We start from the raw sequence: 18,689 nt of genomic DNA on the forward strand, positions 1-18,689 counted from the left end.
CTGCCTCCCACCCCAGGCCAAGGGTGCGGTGACCATGGCGCTGGCCATGAGACCGACTCTAGTCGTCGGCCGCTCTGCCAGAGGATGGGAGACTGAAACGTCGGCTGGTAGTGTCTCTACTGCTCATATTTCCAGGGAAAGGAGGGGGGTGGCTCTCCGACAGCCGCAGTAACGAGCAGACCTGCTCACAGAAGCCGGCTGGGTCTGTGTGGCCGCGAGTCCAGGGCTGGTGCCCAGTCTTGGGGGCAAGAACTCCCACCCCCTTCCCATGGGGAACCTGCTCTCCACTCCCTTCCCGGATCTGCTCATTCAGCCTGCCCGCCGTATCTCCCCCAGAAAGCTGCCTCACCCCACGGAACAGCCCAGAAGAAAGGCTCCACCCCCCACCCCCACCAGCAGACTCATCCCCCCCCCCACCCCCAACCCGCCCCGCAGAAAACCAGCGACACTCGGGCCAGAATAAAGGTTTATTGTGCTGGTTTGCTATATCTCAGCACCTAAAAAATTGTGCAGGGGTTGGGGGGGCCCCAGATGAAGGGCTGAGGAAGAGCACCCCCCAGAGCCTCCCCAGATCAGGACGGAGCTCAGTCTCCCTTGTCGAAAGCTAAAGAATGCTGTGGGCACAGGCTGCCAGACGATGCACGTGAACGACGCGGAGGGGGGCCAGGGCCCCCCCGCTCCAGGCTGGGTGTTGGAAACCGCCCCCACCTTCTCAGTCTCCCCCAGAGTGGGGCCCCCTCACACACAGCCCCCCAGCTTCGGGGGCCTGACAAGAAAGCTTTGATGCGTTCATCCCATGCGGGTGGCGGTGACAGGATGAGCAATTCGTCCCCGGGCAGAGATGCTTGGCAGAATTGAGGGGACCCGAGCACCCCCAGACCCCGTACCCCTCACCCTGGACCAACCACAAACTGGGGGGCACCTTCAGGAACATCTGGGGCACTGATTTCCAGAGTGTGCTCTGCAAGATGTTATTCTGTAACTGTAAAATAACAACGACGACGACAAAAAAAAAAAACCCTGTGGTCAAAAGCAGTTTGAGACAGACCAACCGGGTTCCAACCGGGGCCTTTACTGGAGTATTTGCAGAGCCCTGGGGTGCCCTAAGGGGGGGGGTGCGGGGAACAGAGAGGCAGTGTTTCCTCAACTCATCGGACCCCAAAATCCTTTTTCCACAGAGCACCGCAGGGAACGCAGCTTTGGAAATGCTCATTTAGGGACCTGTCGCGATGTGCGCACGGGCCCCCGGAAGCTTCCGGATTCATCAGGCCCACGTCTATGGTAGCTCTAACTGCGCCCGCCCCCGGGGCCTTGTCCCATTCACCCTGGTCCAAAACTCCTAGGTATTCTGACTTTTCTTCCCTACCCCCGGCGAGGTCCGCACCGTCACAGGGGACCCATGATCTACGTTTCCCAAAGGACATGGCCCGTGTCGTCGGCCGTGCTATCATGAATATAACAGGGATCCTTCCCATCCCCGCCTCCCCGGAGGAGCTGTGTTTGGGGTGCCTCCCTTTGGGGCTGCAGGGGCAAGTGTTCCTGGAACGGGGGTGGGGGGGGAGCTTCCCGGGGTAGGCCGGAGACCAGCACCTCTGCCCACTGCAGGGTTGGGACGCACTGGGATTTGCGGCAGGGGGGCGCTGAGGAGAGGGTGTCAGGGAGCGGAAAGGGTCAAGGGCCTTCCCACATCCATGGAGGCGACCACTAGGGGTCCGACAGTCAAGGCCAGCAGCCCCAGAGGCCTGTTAGACCTTGGGGGCGATACCACAAGCGCAGGGGCTCTCGGGGGGACCAGCGGGTCCTCTGGCTTCCTGGGCTGATGAAGGAGCCGCTTGTGACTCGCCTTGGCCTTGGCCGGCCTCCAGAGCCTCCTCCGCCCCCACCGCGCATGGCTCATCTAGCACCTCGGCTTTCTCCACCGGGACCCCACGTCCCTGGGCTTCCTGGCCCCCCTCCCGGCTGCCGCTCTCGTCTTCCTCCGACTTGCCCTCCATCCTGGCTCCGTCTCCACCGCCCAGGGCAGCTCTGGCGGGGGACTTGAGGTTCTGGGTGGCGGCAAGGATGTCAGCCTGGAGCTGCTGGGAGGAATCCAGGGCTTCCTCGGACCGGCCGTCGGGAGCCCGGTCGGGGACCTCGCTGAAGGCGCGGGGGCCCCCGGCCCGGTCACTCTGGTCCACGTACTTCTTCTTGGGGAAAGACGAGGGGTAGTAGGCCGAGGCCTTGTGCTTCTGGCGGGTGATGAGGGCGGCGCAGACGATGAACATCAGCAGGAACACCAGGGAGCCCACCACGGCGATGAGCATCACGTACTGGCGGAAGAAGTCCACGATCCCGTCCAGGAAGTTGGTGGGGGGCCTGGGGCCCGCCAGGGGCGTGGGCCGGGGCCCCAGCGACGTGGGGCTGAGGGCCGGGGTCCGGGGGGGCGGGAGGCTCGGGGAGGAGGCCGATGAGCCCTCGGCCTCCCCGCTGCCCCCTGTGTCCTCCAGGAAGGCGGCCTGCAGGGGCACGGAGTAGGCCACCGCGGGCAGGGTCCTGAGGAGAAGCAGCAGAGACACGAGCAGCCTGGGGACCACGGCGGAAACCATGTTGTCCAGGACCTGCGGGGAAGCGAGGCGGGAGACAGGTCAGGGTGGAACGCCGGGGTCTCGGGGACCGCGGCCAGGCGCAGGAAACGGCACGTGTTCCAGAAGGCCGCTTCCCCTGCCCGCCACACAATGGACCCCGTCCGCCCATACGTGGGGGACGTGCCCGCCCCCGCCTTCACTCTGAGATCCCAGAGGGACCCCTGGTGAGTCACCCCACTCCACTCTGAGGTCCTGGAGGGCGGGGACCGAATCTTACTTATCTCGGCACCCTCAGGGTTTCACACCATGTCTGGTATACAGTAAGTGCTCCATAAATGTCTCTTGACCGACCGGGCCGAATGAGTAATAACTTCCCCTTCCACTGCCTGCCATGTGCCAGGTCCTATTTTAAGTTTCTGACACAGAACTTCATTGACTCCTGAGAACCACCCGATGGGAGAAGTACTATTATTACCCCCATTTTGCGGGTGTGAAAAACTGAGGCGCAGAGGGGTTAAGTCATTGCCAGGAGAGGGCAGGGGTTCGGATCCAGGCAGGGAGGGAGAAATGATGGTAAGGCTGAGTAAGTAAGAAACAGAGTCACTGAGGGAGTGAGCCCTTCCTCTTTTGGGGAACCCTCCCCAGCAGCCCCCAGTGACTCTGGGGTCCCGTGAAGCTTCCAGACTCCCTGAGCTCAGCAGAGGGTCTGGATGCCAAGAACACGACTAGCCCTCACCTCAAGGCACAAAGCAGGGCGTGGAGGCCCGGGAGGGGGCGGCGGGACCCCTTGTGCCAGAGACAGCGCTGGAGACTGCGGGATCCCCAGCCCTACGGCCCCCCGTAAACGGGAACCAGATGAACCCCGCACCTCCCTCCTCCCCTGCGGCAAGACTGCTCCCGAGATGAACCCCCAGGCCCCATCCGGCCCAGACAGCCTGGCTGACCAATAAATTCTGCACGGCCTAGGTTTACAGAGGAGACCAGCTCCTGAAACAGGGACTCTCCCGGCCAGCCCAAGGAGGGCTAGGCACTCAGACAAACCCAGGAGCCCCTTTCTGCAGCCCCCTCATGGGCTGCCCCGAGAACCCCTCCTGACCCAACCGAGGGCCCAGGCCCCTGGCACTGGGTGGGGCTAGAAGCCCGAAGAAAAGCCTTAGGAAGCCCTGTCTGCCACCCTGTCTCAGGGGATTGAGATGGGGAACAGGGGCCCAGAGAGGGCGAGGGGCAGGCCCCTGGTCACGGAGCAAGGTCCCGGCCTGGAGGAGGAGGTCAGGTTCCCAGCACCTCGACTGCGTGTCCCCTCGAGTGCCCGGTCCCCAAGTCCTGCTCCGGAAATCGGCTGAGGGGTACCGGGTTAAGTGTGGGGGTGCGGGGAGTGAGGCCTTTGAGCGGCTTTTTCCTAACGACCCGAAGCCTCCCCATTAAGCATCCTTAGTGGAAATTAATTGTACCGACATAAATTTGGACAAACTGCCTCAGGTGGCCAAAAACAAAACAAAAGAAAACAAAAAAGATAATTCCGGGGCATAAAAAGAGGCAAATCTGTTCAGGGGTTTGTTTTGAATAATGAGCTGATGACCCTGGGCTTTCCACTGGGGGGGCGGGGGGGGGGAAGTCCCGCCCCCTTTGCCGGGGGCCCCGCCCCAGAGCCACTCTACGGTTCAGCCCTGGGGGCCAACACCTGCCGGCTCTGCCTGACTGGCCCAGGCGACAGTGACTCGCCCAGGGACACACGGAGGGGAGTGTCAGAGCCGGGGTGTTAACCTTCCTCTGTGTGACTCAGACTACACACTCACACACACACTCACACACTCGTATGTGCCCCGGGCCGGCCCCGAAACGAGCCGGCACCCTGGGAGACACCACTTGTGCGCTGCAACAAGGGCCTTCCCAGCACCCCCCGCCCCCGCGCACTTGTTAGCAAAGGTCCCCACGGACACCTTTGATCTCTGGGGTCTCTGTCCACCAGTCACCTCCCTGCCTGAGAGACACCTTTCGTGGTGGCGGCCGAAGCTTCTCACCACAACTACTACCCCCCGGGGGGGTGCCCAGGGGGCTTTCCTGGGAGGGCCTGCCGGCAGCGAAGCGGCCGGAACCCTGGCTCCACCTGGTCGAGCGCTGTGGTCCGATCCCTCCGGGCCTCGCTTTCCCCGTCTGTACAGTGGGCAGGCGGCGGGGAGGTGACCACAGGCCCTAAGGACCGGGTGAGATAACGTGGAGAAGGCAGCTGGCGCAGAGCACCCGGGAAAGGGCGGGCTCCAGAGCAGCCACGTTTCGACCCCAGCAGAGCCCAGGACGAGCGGCGGCATCCTCCAAGCAGGCAAATGATTAAAAATGATTTCCTTACCTGATGTGTAAACTGGCTCACTGCCCCCCCGCCTCCCCCGCCGAGGAAATGATCAACTTTTTTACCCTGTTGAGTGAAATCTCAGCTCTGGCCACCCAGGAATCCAGGGCGCATGCGCGTGCAGACACGCATGCACACACGCGCGCGCGCGTACACACACACACACACACACACACACACACACACACACACACAGCACCCAGCTGGATAGAGGGAAGGGCTCCCCTCCCCCGCAGAACCTTGGGGTCAGGGACAGAGGATAAGGAAAGAGGCCACACAGGCTATCACTGGCCGTTAAAGGCCGAGACCCCGACTCTCGGGTCCCCCACACCCCACAGCCTCGCTCCCCCGGAAAGGTGCAGGCGGTGTGGGAAGCCGGTCGGGCCTCAAAGCAAGGTGTGACCCTATCCGACGAGCCCCTGCCCTCTCTGGGCCTCAGTTTCCCCTCTGTAGAGTGGGAACCGTGGCCTGGACAGCTCTGAACTGATCACTGCCCGCCCGCCGTCCCCACCTCCTTTCTGGGAGAAGGTGAGCCTAGCTTCCTGAGTCCTCATTTTTTTCCGGGGCTCGGAAACTCAGCTCCCGGCCATTGGGAGCTGGCGTCAGGCCAACCCCTGTCATTTTACCCAAGAGGAAATTCGCCCCCGAGGCTGGGAATGGCCTGCCCAGGATCACGCAACCAGTTGAGGCAGAGCCCTGAAGGGAAGCGGGTCCGAACACCCCCAGAGGAGGCCGCTCACTGCCCAGCTATGTGTCCCGGAGTCGGGCATGTCACCTCTGTGAGCCTCGGTGTCCCCATCTGTATGATGGGGATAAGGGCCACCTCTCGGGTCTATTGTCCACGGCAGTGCCAGATGAGAAGCGGGTTATCAGTTAATTAGTGGGGGCCGCATGGTGGACCCCCAGCAGGACCCCCAGCTTGGAGCAGGGCCTCCTCCAGGGCCAATCTCACTGGGGCTCGGCCTTAATTGTGCCTGGGGGATACACGGGTGCTGCAAATCCCCCCCCAGGGTCTGGGTACCTGAGGCTGGGAGGCGAGTCACTGCCCCACCCCCACCCAGAGACTCGTGGCCAGAGGGGGAGGGGCAGCCCACAAAAACCTGGCTTCAATTAGTGGCTGTTGGGGGAGGGGTCTGGCCGAATCGCTAGGCGCCCCCGCCCCAGGCCCCGGGGCGGCCGAGGACAGGGGCTTGGGTCCCTTGGAAGGGAGGCCGGGACAGGGAAGGGGAGTCCTGAGGCTCAAAAGACACACGCACACGGAGCAGCAGCGCGGACACACAACATACGGACGCACAACGCAGACACACACACACTACAACGCACACGCACAGCAGCGGGGACACACATACGCCCAGACACCCCAGAAAGTTTGCACGGCCCCCCCGGCGCGGATGCACACAGGGCGCACGACAGCCCCACGCCGGGCCGCCCGTCCGGCCCCGAGAGCGCATACCCAGCCCCCGGGCACGCGCTGGCTCCCCCACAGACGGGACAGGCCGGTCCGCACTAGCCCGCCGCTGACCCTGGGCCGCCCGCCCCCGCGCCCACTGGTGGGGAACACATCCCCCCGCGGGGAGGCCACAACCGCACACACGCAGCCCCGCCGGCCCGGCAGCGCCCGCGGGACACCGCGACGGCGCACCCGCGTTCCGCCACGCCAGCCCGTCGCGCAGGTCCCGCGGGCGCGCGGCCTCCAACGCACCCTCCGAATGCACGCGGACTTAGAGACGCGCCCCAAAGTGCTCGCGCCGGCACTCCCGTCCCCGAACCCCCGGCCACCGCCAGGCTCCCGGACCGAGGGGACGCGGGGACTCACCCGTCCCTCCGCGCACGCAGGCCTGGGTGCTCCCGCCAGGTGGAGCGTCGGGGAGTGCCAGCTGCCGCCGCTGCTCCGGGCCCGGCGCCGCCCGCCCCCTGCCCCCGCCTCCTTCCTCCCGCCCCGCGGCCGCGGGGCCAGCTTGATTCCATTAGGCGGCTTTGGGGTGGGGACAGGGGAGGGGCGGGGCTGCGCTGGCCCCACACGGTCCCCCCTCGCTCACAGCTTGCACTCCCCCAGGCGCCCCTCCAGCTCTGGGGAGCACCAGATGGGGCATTTCCTCCTTGACTCGGGGGGTGGGGGGGGTAGGTCCCCAGGACCGGCCCCCCGGGGCGGACAGACGGACACACAGGGCTGGCCTGCAGCGCTCTCCCAGAACAGCGAGCTGGGGGCCTGCCTCCCTTCCAAAGGGGACGAGGTCAGGGAGGTTCAGGGGCCCCTGGAAGCGAGGAGGAAAATTCCCCGTCCTGGTCCTCGATTCCAGCTGTGACTCAGGTTTTCCGAGGCTCGGGGTGCAGGGTGGGAGCAGAGTGTGTTTAAGGGAGAGCCCGAGCGGAGGCCTGATGGAGGGTCCAGGTCTGCAGCAGGGAGCCGAGTTCTGGCACCCACTGTCTGGCCCTGGTTGGGCTCTTCCCTTCTCCAGGCCTCAGTTTCCTTATTTGCCAGGGTGGGCGGGAAGCTTCCTGGGCTCCCTCTGGCTCCCACGTTGGAAGATCTGTGGCCTTCCAGTACCCCAAATGGAGGGGCCCCTGGGTGGCTCAGTCGGTTAAGCGTCTGACTTCAGCTCAGGTCACGATCTCGCCGTCCGTGAGTTCGAGTCCCGCGTCGGGCTCTGTGCTGACGGCTCGGAGCCTGGAGCCTGCTTCAGATTCTGCGTCTCCCTCGCTCTCTGCCCCTCCCCGCCTCATGCTCTGTCTCGCTTTCTCTCAAAAATAAACATTAAACACACACACACACAATACCCCAAATGGAGTAGCTGGAGTAGGAATCGGGACCCCATTTCACAGGTGGGAAAAGTGAGGCAGGAAACTGAGGCAAGTCAATAGTAGACCCTGCAACTGCGATCTCTGGCTGACCTGAGGACTCCGGTGGGTCAGTGGCCCTTGATTCCATTCATTCACGTACCCATTCGTTCATTCATTCATTCACAAGTGCTCGCTGAACATGTGCCAGGCACGTTGCCCATCAGGTCTCAGAGGGAAATCCCACACAGCCCAGCCCTCTGGAGAAGTCCAGGGAGAAGGACGCATATGTGAATTACTTTTACACAAAATGGAAAAGGGATCTGTCGAAGGAGAGAGGTCAGGCCAAGAGCTCGGGGAACCCCAGGACAGGGAGAGGTGCCCTGAGAGAAAGAGGCGGGAAGTCGTCCAGGAGGACAGCAGCCAGTCTGCACAAGAGACCCTGGAGAGGCATCCTGGCAGGAGGACCAGCATGGATAAAGGCACAGTGACTGGAAAGCCGCACCGTAATTAGATCAGGCTGGAGCGTGAGGCAGAGAAAAGGGAGGTGCAGGTAATGAGGGTCGAAGTCAGCAAGAGCCAGGTTAAAGCGTCACTCATCCAGGAGGCAGTAGGGAGCCACAGAAGGTGTGGGACAGGGGGAGTGCATGAGTTAACAATTCCTGTCCACCCTTTAGGGACCAGGACTCTAGATTACTATCACCTCTTCTGATGGTCCCCGCAATCCCTACTCACCTCCAAAACGGGGGAGAGCAGTTGTTTGTTTGGAAAAAACCCCAGAGAAGATCCCATTATCTCTTGGGGTCACCCCCAAACCTTGCGTCCCAAGGAAACGGATGACTGCCCGCCAGTGGACGCTCGTAGATGCACACGCCCCCAGGCGCAAGTGGCCGCCCACAGACGTGATGCAGCAGGGGCACCCACCTTCAAGACCACCAGGGGGCATCCCAGGGCCCGCTACCCCGGGGAGGAGCCCCTGCCGGCAAAGCCTGAGGGCTGCAGGGAATCTGACCCCGAGACATCAAGAGGCAGGGGTGCAACCAGCCCAAACAGGACCTGACTCCAGTTCGGATGGCCCGGATGCCCCCGCCTAAGTCAGGGTCCTGTCCTGTGCTCCTGCTCTGGTACCAGAATGGCAGAGCCCGGACCCACAGGCAGACGGACCTGGGTTCAAATTCTACCTCCGCCTCTGTTTCGTCATCTGGAAACTGAGGACAGAGACTGTCTGCTGCTCACAAGGCTTCTGGGAAAAGTCAGAGGAGCTGGAGGGCAGGAACGAACATTGCTTAGATGCCAAGTGTATGAGTTTCCTACAGCCGCCATAGCAAATGACCACAAACTTCAGTGGCTTAAACAGCACACATCTGTTATTCACGGTACTGGCAGCCAGAAGTCAGAAATGGGTCTCACCGGGTGAAAAGCACGGTGTCGGCGGGGCTCCGTTCATCCCGGAGGATTCGGGGGAGGGATCTAGAAGCCGCCTGAGTCCCCCTGCTTATGGGCTCTTTCTCCGTCTTCACGGCCAGCTGCCATGGGCTAGGTTCTCACACTACATCCCCCTGGCTCTCTTCCAAACCTCTCTCCCAATTTCAAGGACCCTTGGGATGACATTGGGCTCACCCAGATAGCCCAGGATGACCTCCCCACCTCCTGTCCTTAACCTAATCCCATCCGCAAAGCCCTTTGCCATGCCGGGTGACACATTCCCATCTGTAGGTTCCAGGGCTCGGGATGTGGACATCTCTGGGGGAGGGGCCTCATTCTGCCTCCCACACTGAGAGCGAATGTTATTACTTGCTTCCTGCAAAGTTGAGTCAGCCACCCTCCAAAGTACCGGGCGTCCCTCCCCTCCATGGAGCCCACCGCTGTGCCCCCAGCCCAGCAGGCTCCGTAAGTGCCTGGGGGAGAGGTGGATGGATAAGCACATCCCATTTGGCAGATGTGGAAACTGAGGTTCACAGCAGCGTGACCTAGCTCCAGCAGCGTGTGGCGATCAGAGCTCTTGTTTCTTCGCCAGCCCCTGTGTCTCACCAACTGTGGGGGGGCTGGGCAAATCGCCGCCCCTCTCTGGGCTGCAGCTAAATGGGCTTGGGCCAGATCTCTGCCACGAGCCTGCCAACACTGAGGTCCCGACGCTCTCACACTCCGCCCTTCGTTCGTTCTACAAACACCTCTTGACGTTTACTTTACACCCAGCCGGTGTCAGGCTCTGGGAGACAGTGATGAGCAAACACGGGCACAGAGCTCACAGCGTAGAAGGGAGACCTGACATAAACAAGTAAACAAACGAATGAGTATCTAACTGCAAACCGGGCTAAGAGCTGGGCTGGGGCAGTTCGGGCATTGTAGGGGGCTAGTCTGGTCCCAGAGCTCCTGGGGCCCTCCATGAGGAGCTAATAGCAGAGTTGCTCATGGAGATGAGGAGGAGGTATTTAGGAAGGCAAGGAGGCAGGAGGATCCCCAGCAGCAAGAACAGCACGTGCAAAGGCCCCGAGGTAGCTGGAAACCAGCACCTTCAGAGCGGTTCCGGAAGGTTATTCTCCTTTAAGAATAGATGAGCCATGGGGCGCCTGGGTGGCTTAGTCCATTAAAGCGTCTGACTTTAGCTCAGCTCATGATCTCACAGCTTGTGAGTTCAAGCCCTGCATCGGGCTCTCTGCTGTCAGCACAGAGCCCGCTTCAGATCCTCGGTCCGTTCTCTCTCTGGCCCTCCCCCACTGGTTCCTTCTGTCTCTCTCTCTCTCTCTCCCTCTCTTTCAAAATAAATAATTAAACTTCAACCAAACAGAGTAGATGAGCCAGGTCCGTTTTGTGCACTTCCATAACGCCAGCATCTAGGACAGCGCCTGGCACACAGTAGGCGCTCCGTAAATGCTTGTCGCTGTGCGAATGAGCATTCTGACCTCCGCTCCTGCACTCCCAGGTTTTGACAACCTCGTGCTCCGAGACTTTGCCCCAGCCAGTCTTCGTCTACCGGAAGGTCTCACATTCTTCACTCTCCAGCCCCAGGGCCGGTTGCGGGGCCCGGCCCAGCTGACCCCCAGGGCCCGCACCGCCATGGCTCCGAGGTGAGCGGGCAGGCCTGGGGCACGGAGCAGCCCAGGCCACTCGCTTGCAACCTATAATCCCGGCCTTGAAGCAATTCCGAGACCCCGCCCGGTGCCCCCCCCCCCGTACAATTACCAGCTGTGCGCCCGCCCCGCTGAACAGCCGTGGCCGAGGAGGCGGAGAAGGGGAGGGGACCCCCCACACCCCGCGGCTCGGCCAAGGTCCTCCCCGGTTGAGCCTGGGGCAGCCCGGCCCACCGCAGTCCCCAGCTCCGGCCTCTGGTGGGTTCGGTGCCGCCTCTAATTACACGGCCCTCGGGCCACTGGGACCTGCCCTCCTGGCAAAAATATCCCAAGCCTTTTATGTGGCTGGAGGGGCCTGGGCTGTGGCCCCATCACAGCGTAGTCCTGGCCTTCAGAGGGACACCCATGGAGTGGCCTCCTGGCCGGGGTGGGGGGGTGCTCCAAGGAGGCAGAATGGGCAGGCCAGAGCTCTAGGTGTGCTGTGAAACCCCCCTGGGCCTCAGTTTCCCCACCTATAAACTCGAGAGTTTCACTTGCTCCCCAGCTGTGTACCGAGCACCTGTCAACAGGATCTGTGCTGTCGTTGAGCCAGAAACGGCCAGCTTTGCGCCGCCGTCCCTGCTCCCCTGCACATCATCGCTCGGTCATCGCCACCTCCAGGAAGCCCTCCCCGACCCCATCTGGGGAGGGATGTCAGCAGCCTCCTCCGTGCTCCCAGCGGGCTCCCCGTTCAGAGGGCTCGAGCACGCCGGGCTCTCGTGGTCTCTCGACATATGACTCTAGACTGTCAGCTTCTCGGGTCCAGAATCAGAGCCTTTCTGTTAAGGCATCCCCACTCTACCAGCTCCTGGACACGGCAGGGGCTCCATAAATGCCGCCCACCGGCATTTAGCCCCATCTGTGCATGTCACAGATGTGGGAACGGAGGCCCAGGGAGGGGCTGTACAATGACGTTATTTCGCTATGCAGCAGCTCCTGTCCGGGAACAAGGCAGACCAGGGCCCGGCCTCAGGGAGCTCCTAGTAGGGGACACGGATGAGAAACAAGTCAAGTGGCAAATCGGGAAGATAATCCCACGCTGCGAAATGCTGTCAAGGAGATAAAAAGGATAAAAGATAGCTTAGAAGTAAGCGGGGGCGGGGGGCAGGTGCCTGGGCAGTTATTTTAGCAAGCGTGGTCAGGGACAGCCTGCCTGAAGATGTTTCTGAACTGAGGCCTGCAGGATAAGAGACACTAGGCACTCGAGGAGCAGGAGGAAGAGCTCCCGGACCAAGGGAACAGCAGGCGCAAAGGCCCTGAGGTAGGAAAGGGCTCGGCATGAGGCCTCTTCCAGGAAAACAAGACAGCGCGTTGATCCGCTAAGACCCTGGGGTAGTTAAAAGCTTGGACATTAGGGGACCTGCGTTAGCTCCTGGCTCTGCTCCTCACACACTGCGTGGCCCCGAGCTTCGGTTTCCCTTCCTGCATCAGGAGGGGTCAGCGGAGGCTCCTCCAAGCTCTGTCGCTCAGTGATCCTAAGTAAATTTTCCACGCGTTTCCATTCACTTGTCGTCGCCACGCTCACCCACGATGGACGGGAGAGCAAAAGAGCACAGCCACTTTGGAAAACGGTCTGGCAGCCCCCACAAAGTTAGCCGTCCACTTCCCGGATGGTCCAGCAACCCCCTCCCAAGAGAAATAAAAACACACATCCACACAGAGACGAAAATATCCACGACCGCGTTAATCTACAAGGGCAGAAAACACTGGAAGAACCCCAATGTCCACCAACAGAAAAACGGGTGAACAGACTGGTACCTCGATGCAGGAGAGCGCTTCTCAGCAGCGAAAGGAAGAGGCCGGGGGCATACGGCGTGGATAAGTCCCATCAACACGCCCAGCGAAAGAATGGACCCGGGAGAACACACACTGGGTGATGCCATTTACACGAAGTTCTAGAACAAATGCAAAACTAAGTAAGCTACGGGAACAGAAGTCAGAGGAGCAGTTACCTTGGCAGGGGGTGGTGGTGGTGTTGGCCGGAAAGAGGCACAAAGGGACCTTCTAGGGCCGGAAGCGTATGCTATCTAGACCCGGGTGGCGGTTACACGGGCGCGTGCGTAGGGAAGAATCAAGATGCACCCTTGAGATTCGTGTGTTTTACGTAGGTTATGACTCGATGAAAAGTTTTCTGGAAAAAAAAAAGGAACTCTGCATCGCCCTCTTTTTTTGGAGGGGGGCACAGGAGCCGGTAGGATCTCTGGCTTCCCGTGGCTCTGGTGGCCCGGCCAGCTGCGCGCTGCCTTGTAAACATTTACATTCCCCGCGGCCTGGCCGGTGCAAGGAGCGCTTCGCTAGCCCCGCACGGAAGCCATCTGGGAGGGCAGGAATGTAAACACCGCGGACCTGGCCTCACCCTCCCCATCTGCCCTGCCCACTGGGTGCCCTCGGGCACGTCGTGCCCCCGCGGTCTCCACTGCCCCCGCCCCACCCGCTACCCCATCGTGGGACGGAATCAGATGGTGCTTCTGAATTCCTTTGCAGCCCTATTGGGAAGGGGGTGGGGTGCCTGACTTTGAGCAGAGGGCTGCTGGCCGAGAGCGAGAAGTGGGGAGCTTATATTCTAGTGGAACAAGGAAGATGGTTAAAGTGACAACTTAGTGATATATAAGTCAGGAAAAGGTCAGGGAAAAAGGGACATTCCAGCGAAGCCCTGAAGGCTGTGAGAGAGTGAGTGAGAGAGATGATCAGAGGAAGAGCATTCCAGGCAGCGAGAAGAGCAGGTGCAAAGGTCCTGCGGTAGGGGGAGCCTGGCATTTTCGAGGAGAGGAAAAGAAGTATCTGGCGTGGTTGGAACAGAGTGAGTGAGGGGACAGTGGGAGGTTAGAGGGCACCGGGGCCAGACCGTGCAGGGCCTCTGTGGGCGTTGGCAGGGATCTGGGCTTTTACTGTAGGTGAAGAAGGCCAATCATGGGTCCCCGTGCGGGCAAACCCTCCATCATATCTCTCCTTGTGTCAAGGCTTTCTCCTCTTTTCCCACCCCCAACAGACACACACACACACACACACACACACACTCTTTCTCTCCAGGACTCTGACCAAGAGATGGCTCTGGGTCCCATCTCTGGGGAGAAGGGGCTCTGTATGAGGCCCTCACAAAGCCACACGATTCCCAGCCTCCCCGTGGTTCCTTCCACCCTGACCACCAGCTCCTGACTCAGCTGGGACAGAAACTTGGCTTGTGGGGGTTCCAGCTGCCTGCTGGGCCCAGGGACATCCTCGCAGAGAGGTCCTTCCATGACATCCAGACCCACCCACCACATGGAAAAGGGCCACATGGGGGGTGACAACAGAGAAGTCAAACCCACCCAGGAGGAGCCAAGACTACCTGCCCTTCGAGGACCTCTGGGTTCTGTTGCTTTGGAGCTGGGGGCCCTTGAGCTAGGTTACTCCACCGCCCTGGGCCTCGATTTCCTCATCTGTAAAATGGGAGTAATAATAACCTCCACACCCCTGGGTTATCGTGAGAAATCAATGAACCTTGGCACCTGGCATTAAATAAATATGCTAATAATAATAATAATAATAATATCAGCAACCAAACGACACCTGGGACTGAGAATGCTTGTCTCACCATCTGGACAGCGGCGAACACAGAAGCCTGGCATACAGCAGGCACTCCATAATGCTACCGGATGGAAAGGGGCAGAGCAATTAGGCCCGGTGGCCGGCACCCGCCAGCAGGTCAGTCGGCAGGGGGCGCCCCCATCCTTGAAGGGGGTGTGCCTGCGGGCCTGGGGCTCCCCTCCACACCCCTGCATCCGCCACGCAGCCAGGGCTCCTGAGTGTGGCCAGCGGGCCGCTCTCCCCCGGGGATAATTCAGACCTCCTGGAGCAGGGACACACGCGGGCGCGGGCCGGGGGGGTGGGGGGATGGGCCCCGACAGCTGGAAACATCTGGTTTGAATTGTCGGTTGGAAGCACCGGCCAGGCAGCCAAGGAATTTGTGAGCTAATTTTAGGCCAAAAGACAGAGAGCTCAGCAGGGCGGGGGTTTGCTCCCCAAACCGCAGGGGCGGAGCTTTGAGGTTCGGGCCGGGGAGGCCTCCGCGGTGCCGCTCAGGTGGTCCGTGTCTGCCCGGAAGCCAGGGACCATCTCTCCCCAGATGGGCAGTAACCAGGCGCCTCCGGTGTGCCAGCCACGCGCACGGTCGTGGCCTCTCCCGTGGCCTTAGGATCAGCAAGGACTCCTCTCCCCATTTCGCAGGCGTGGAAGCTGAGGCTCCCAGAGGTTAGCGGGTTGTGCACCATCCTGCAACTGGTAAGCAGGGGAGCCGGGATTCGAACCAGGTCTGCCGGACTCCAAGCCTTACACCTAAGGTTCCCTTGGTCTCCGCCCGCCCCGTGCTGACGGCTTTTGTTAATTCCGTCACTGCTCTGCCTCCCTCCCACGCCCGTGCACAGCCTCCCTTGCTCGTTAGTTCATTCAGTAAATGCTCCCTGAACCTCTACTGTGCGCCAGGCACAGTGACGAGGGGAGAGGGAACATGAGGAACAGGGGCCCCGCCCTTGCACAACAAAATGCATTATCTCCACCTCGCTCCAGATGGTTATCAGTGCTGGACCCGAAAAGGGGGTTGTGGGAAAGGAGACCCAAGGGCAGGGCTGCAGAGAAGACCTCTCAGAAGAGGGGACAGCAAGCTGAGGCCAAAAGGGTGAGACAAGGCCAGCGGGGCAGACATCTGGGAAGACAACATCAGATACAGGAAACAGCAAGTGCAAAGGGCCTGAGGCAGGAGCACGTGAAGAAGAAAGAGCAAGAAGGCTCATGGGGCCAGAAGGCAGTAAGAGGGAGAATATTGTCCTGCGTGTTCATTTGCTCCCAGTGATTTGCTGAGGCACCGCTGAAACTCCGTAGGAAATCACTTGAAGCCTGTCCCTCCTGGGGGCCCAGAGCCTGGACAGCAGGGTCTCTGGAAAGAATGAACCCAAGGGAGTGGGGAGCAGCTTGGAATGAACGCCGAGACTGGAGGGGAGTGTGGTTCCCTGTGCCCATGACTCCCCTGGCAGGGTTCGTGTGCCTCGGAAAGGGGACTGTGTCAGTGCCACTTTGGCGCTCTGGTCTGTCATGAGGCCCAGAGAGGGCATTCTCGTTTTGCCGACCTCGGGCATGGGCATGCGGCTCTCCAGCCTCCCCCGGCAGCTGTGGCTACAGCCTTCCGGCCACCAGCCTCCCCCGGCACGCGGAAGCCCATCTGGGTCCCTGAGAACCTCTGGGAAGGGGAGCTCTGTGGCTCTCTCACTGCCGAGTGAGGATAGCAGGGCTTCTTCACCTCGGCACCCTTGACCTCTTGGACCAGACACTTCCCCCCCATTGCGGGGGGGGGGGGAGGCTGCCCTGTGCACTGCAGGGTGGTTAGCAGCCACCCCGACCACCTACTGGATGCCAGGGGTACAACCAAAAATATTCGCAGATGTGGCAATGTCCCCTGGAGGGCAATGTCACCCCCAGGTGAAGACCACGGGCTCACAGCCTTCCTGTGAGCACAGCAGGAAGTCTAGGACGACGGTTTACTCACCAGCCAGGGAGGTTGGGGACCCCCGATGCCCTGGCACTTATGGTTTTATTCTGTTTGTTGAGAAACACCAGGAAGACAGAAGTCGAAAGAAGCAAATGAAGCTTACTTAATGCCCGCTGGGCGGTGAACCGCTCAACAGCATGGTGTACTGCCTTCCAGTCTCCTTCCCACATCCAATGATCCCAACAGCTGTGATTTATCGGGCACGCGCTTACTCTCTTCCCGGCCTCGTCTCATTCACCCCTCCCCCAACACCCCCGCAGGGCGACACTGTGATCATCCCATTTCACAGGGGAGGAAACTGAGGCTCAGAGTCCACGTAACATTCCAGGACGGGCATTGTTCCGTGTTGTCCTTCCAAAACGCTTTCGTGCCTACTCCCAGCTGTTGGAATATTCCACAGACACCGCCCAGTCACCTGCTTGGTGCCGGACCGTTCTAGAGGCAGAGTCGCAGTCCCTGCCCCGCAAGCCTGCGGCATCCCGTGGCCCGGGACCGCGTGTGCAGGGAGCACAGGAGCAGAGCCTGAGGCTGAAGCCCCGCCGTTAGGGCCACCCAGAGGGGCACACAGCACACCTGTCCTCGAGGCCAACCACCTTTGGACCCTGAATCCACACACCGCCTCGCATGCGGCTGCGGTTTCAACTTTTGTGAAGTGTCTCTGGGCACAGCGGGGCTACCTATGGGGTGGGGCTAGTTATGGGGCGGGGCTCCTATGAGGGTGGGGCTACCTATGGGGCGGGGCTACCTATGGGACGGGGCTCCTATGAGGGGGGGCTACCTATGGGGGTGGGGCTACCTATGGGGCGGGCCTACCTATGGGGCGGGGCTACCTATGGGGGCGGGGCTCCTATGAGGGCGGGGGTACCTATGGGGGCGGAGCTACCTATGCGGCCGGCCTCCTATGAGGGCGGGGCTACCTATGGGGCGGGGGTACCTATTGGATGGGTCTCCTATGAGGGCGGGGCTACCTATGAGGGCGGGGCTACCTGTGAGGGCGGGGCTACCTGTGGGGGCGGGGCTACCTATGGGGAAACGCAAGAGCCACAGGCTGTTTGTCATGACGTTTCCTGCCCCGGGGGATGGAAGCGTGCCCCCTCTGTGGGGACTGAGAACACCCGGACCGGGCCGTTACTAAGAGGAGCCCTGTTGGGTGAGGACCACACTCTCTTATTCCCCCCCATGGCTTCAGGTCCCACCTCCAGGAGGACCTTCTCACAATCCTGCCTCCAGACTTTGGCTGGCTCCCAAGCTGCCATCCCACGCTGCCTGGTGGGTGCCCTCGCTGCCCACCATATCCTCCCTGTCGGCTCCTCCCAGTTCTGCTGCCTGCCCCGTGGTGGTGTTGTCCCTCCAGCAGGAGCTGGTGTAGATACTCCCATCCTACAGAAGGGAAAATTGGGACCCGAGAGGGTGCTGGCAGGCCCAAGGTCTCACAGAGTTGAGTCTGGGGTGGTTGAATTAGGGAATACCTCTGCCCTACAGTACTCTCTGGCATCACCCCTGGCACTACGTGGGCACCAAGGATGGGCAGAGCCCAACGGCCGCCTCCCAGCACCTCCCGCCCTCCACCGTGGGCTGGCGTGGGCACAGAACAGCCTCCGGGGAGGACTCTGCTCTGTGTGGCGGAGGGACAGTCAGGCCGAGGGTGTGGCTTTGAGTCCTGGGGATTTGGGGGAATATCCAGCCCTTCCTCAAGAAGCCAGCCTTTGGTGGCTGGTGTCCCCCTGCCCCCCAGCAAGTCCCAGATCTGTGTGGCCTCAGGCAAGTCATTCAACCTCTCTGAACCTCAGTGTGTCCATCTGTAAAATGGAGTTACAAAGAGGACCCGTCTCACAAGGCGAGGATGAAATGAGAAAACACAGGCGACCAATTTAGCACAGAGTAAACTCCTGACTGGCACACAGGGGTGAGCTTCTAGTGCCATTGTTAAGGTTAACAGATGCACAAGACCCTGCCTCGGGCGGCTCACCCGAGTGGAAGGAACAGGTGAGTGAAGAGTGGAATGGCATGACGGTGGCATGAGCAGACACACGGACACCCATTTTACAGATGGAGAGATCGAGGCCCGGAGTGGAGGAGAACACACTGGAGTTATCTGTTGGCCAGCCAGGCTCGGGGCAAAGAACCAGAAAGAGGAGGAACGAGCCAACAGGGAGACCAGAGGCATGGCTGGATCCGCTCGGAGCTCAGAAAGGGCTCGGGCCTGGGGGAGCTGACCTCAGAGAGAGGTAGTGGAAGGGGGTGATGGATGAGAGGCAGGAAGCATGTGTGAGGAGTGAGGAGTCCAGTCCGTCCAGACCATGACGCATTTAGGTCAATGCCCAGCAAGTGACAAGACTGGACACGCTTTTTGTACTTGGGTACTAGGG

General features: G+C 61.0%; 1 protein-coding gene across 4 annotated transcripts in view; it reads right to left on the bottom strand.

Annotated features, from left to right (window-relative positions):
• Nucleotides 1–454: 454 nt before the first annotated feature.
• LOC124518462 (transmembrane protein 119-like) overlaps nt 455–18,689 on the bottom strand; it is a 36,280-nt gene continuing 18,045 nt past the window's right edge. For 3 of the 4 annotated variants that reach the window (XM_047088487.1, XM_047088488.1, XM_047088490.1), the window contains one exon: nt 455–2,597. In XM_047088487.1, coding sequence (XP_046944443.1) covers nt 1,746–2,597 — 852 coding nt within the window. In that variant the 3' untranslated portion in view covers nt 455–1,745. Of the gene's footprint in view, nt 2,598–12,557; nt 12,735–18,689 lie in introns of those variants that run through there. The other variant, XM_047088489.1, reaches the window with a different exon arrangement.

The sequence above is a fragment of the Lynx rufus genome, unplaced genomic scaffold, assembly GCF_022079265.1.
Source record: "Lynx rufus isolate CCGP_SWC_20201006 ecotype Redwood Valley unplaced genomic scaffold, mLynRuf1.p SCAF_24, whole genome shotgun sequence".
NCBI lineage: Eukaryota > Metazoa > Chordata > Mammalia > Carnivora > Felidae > Lynx > Lynx rufus.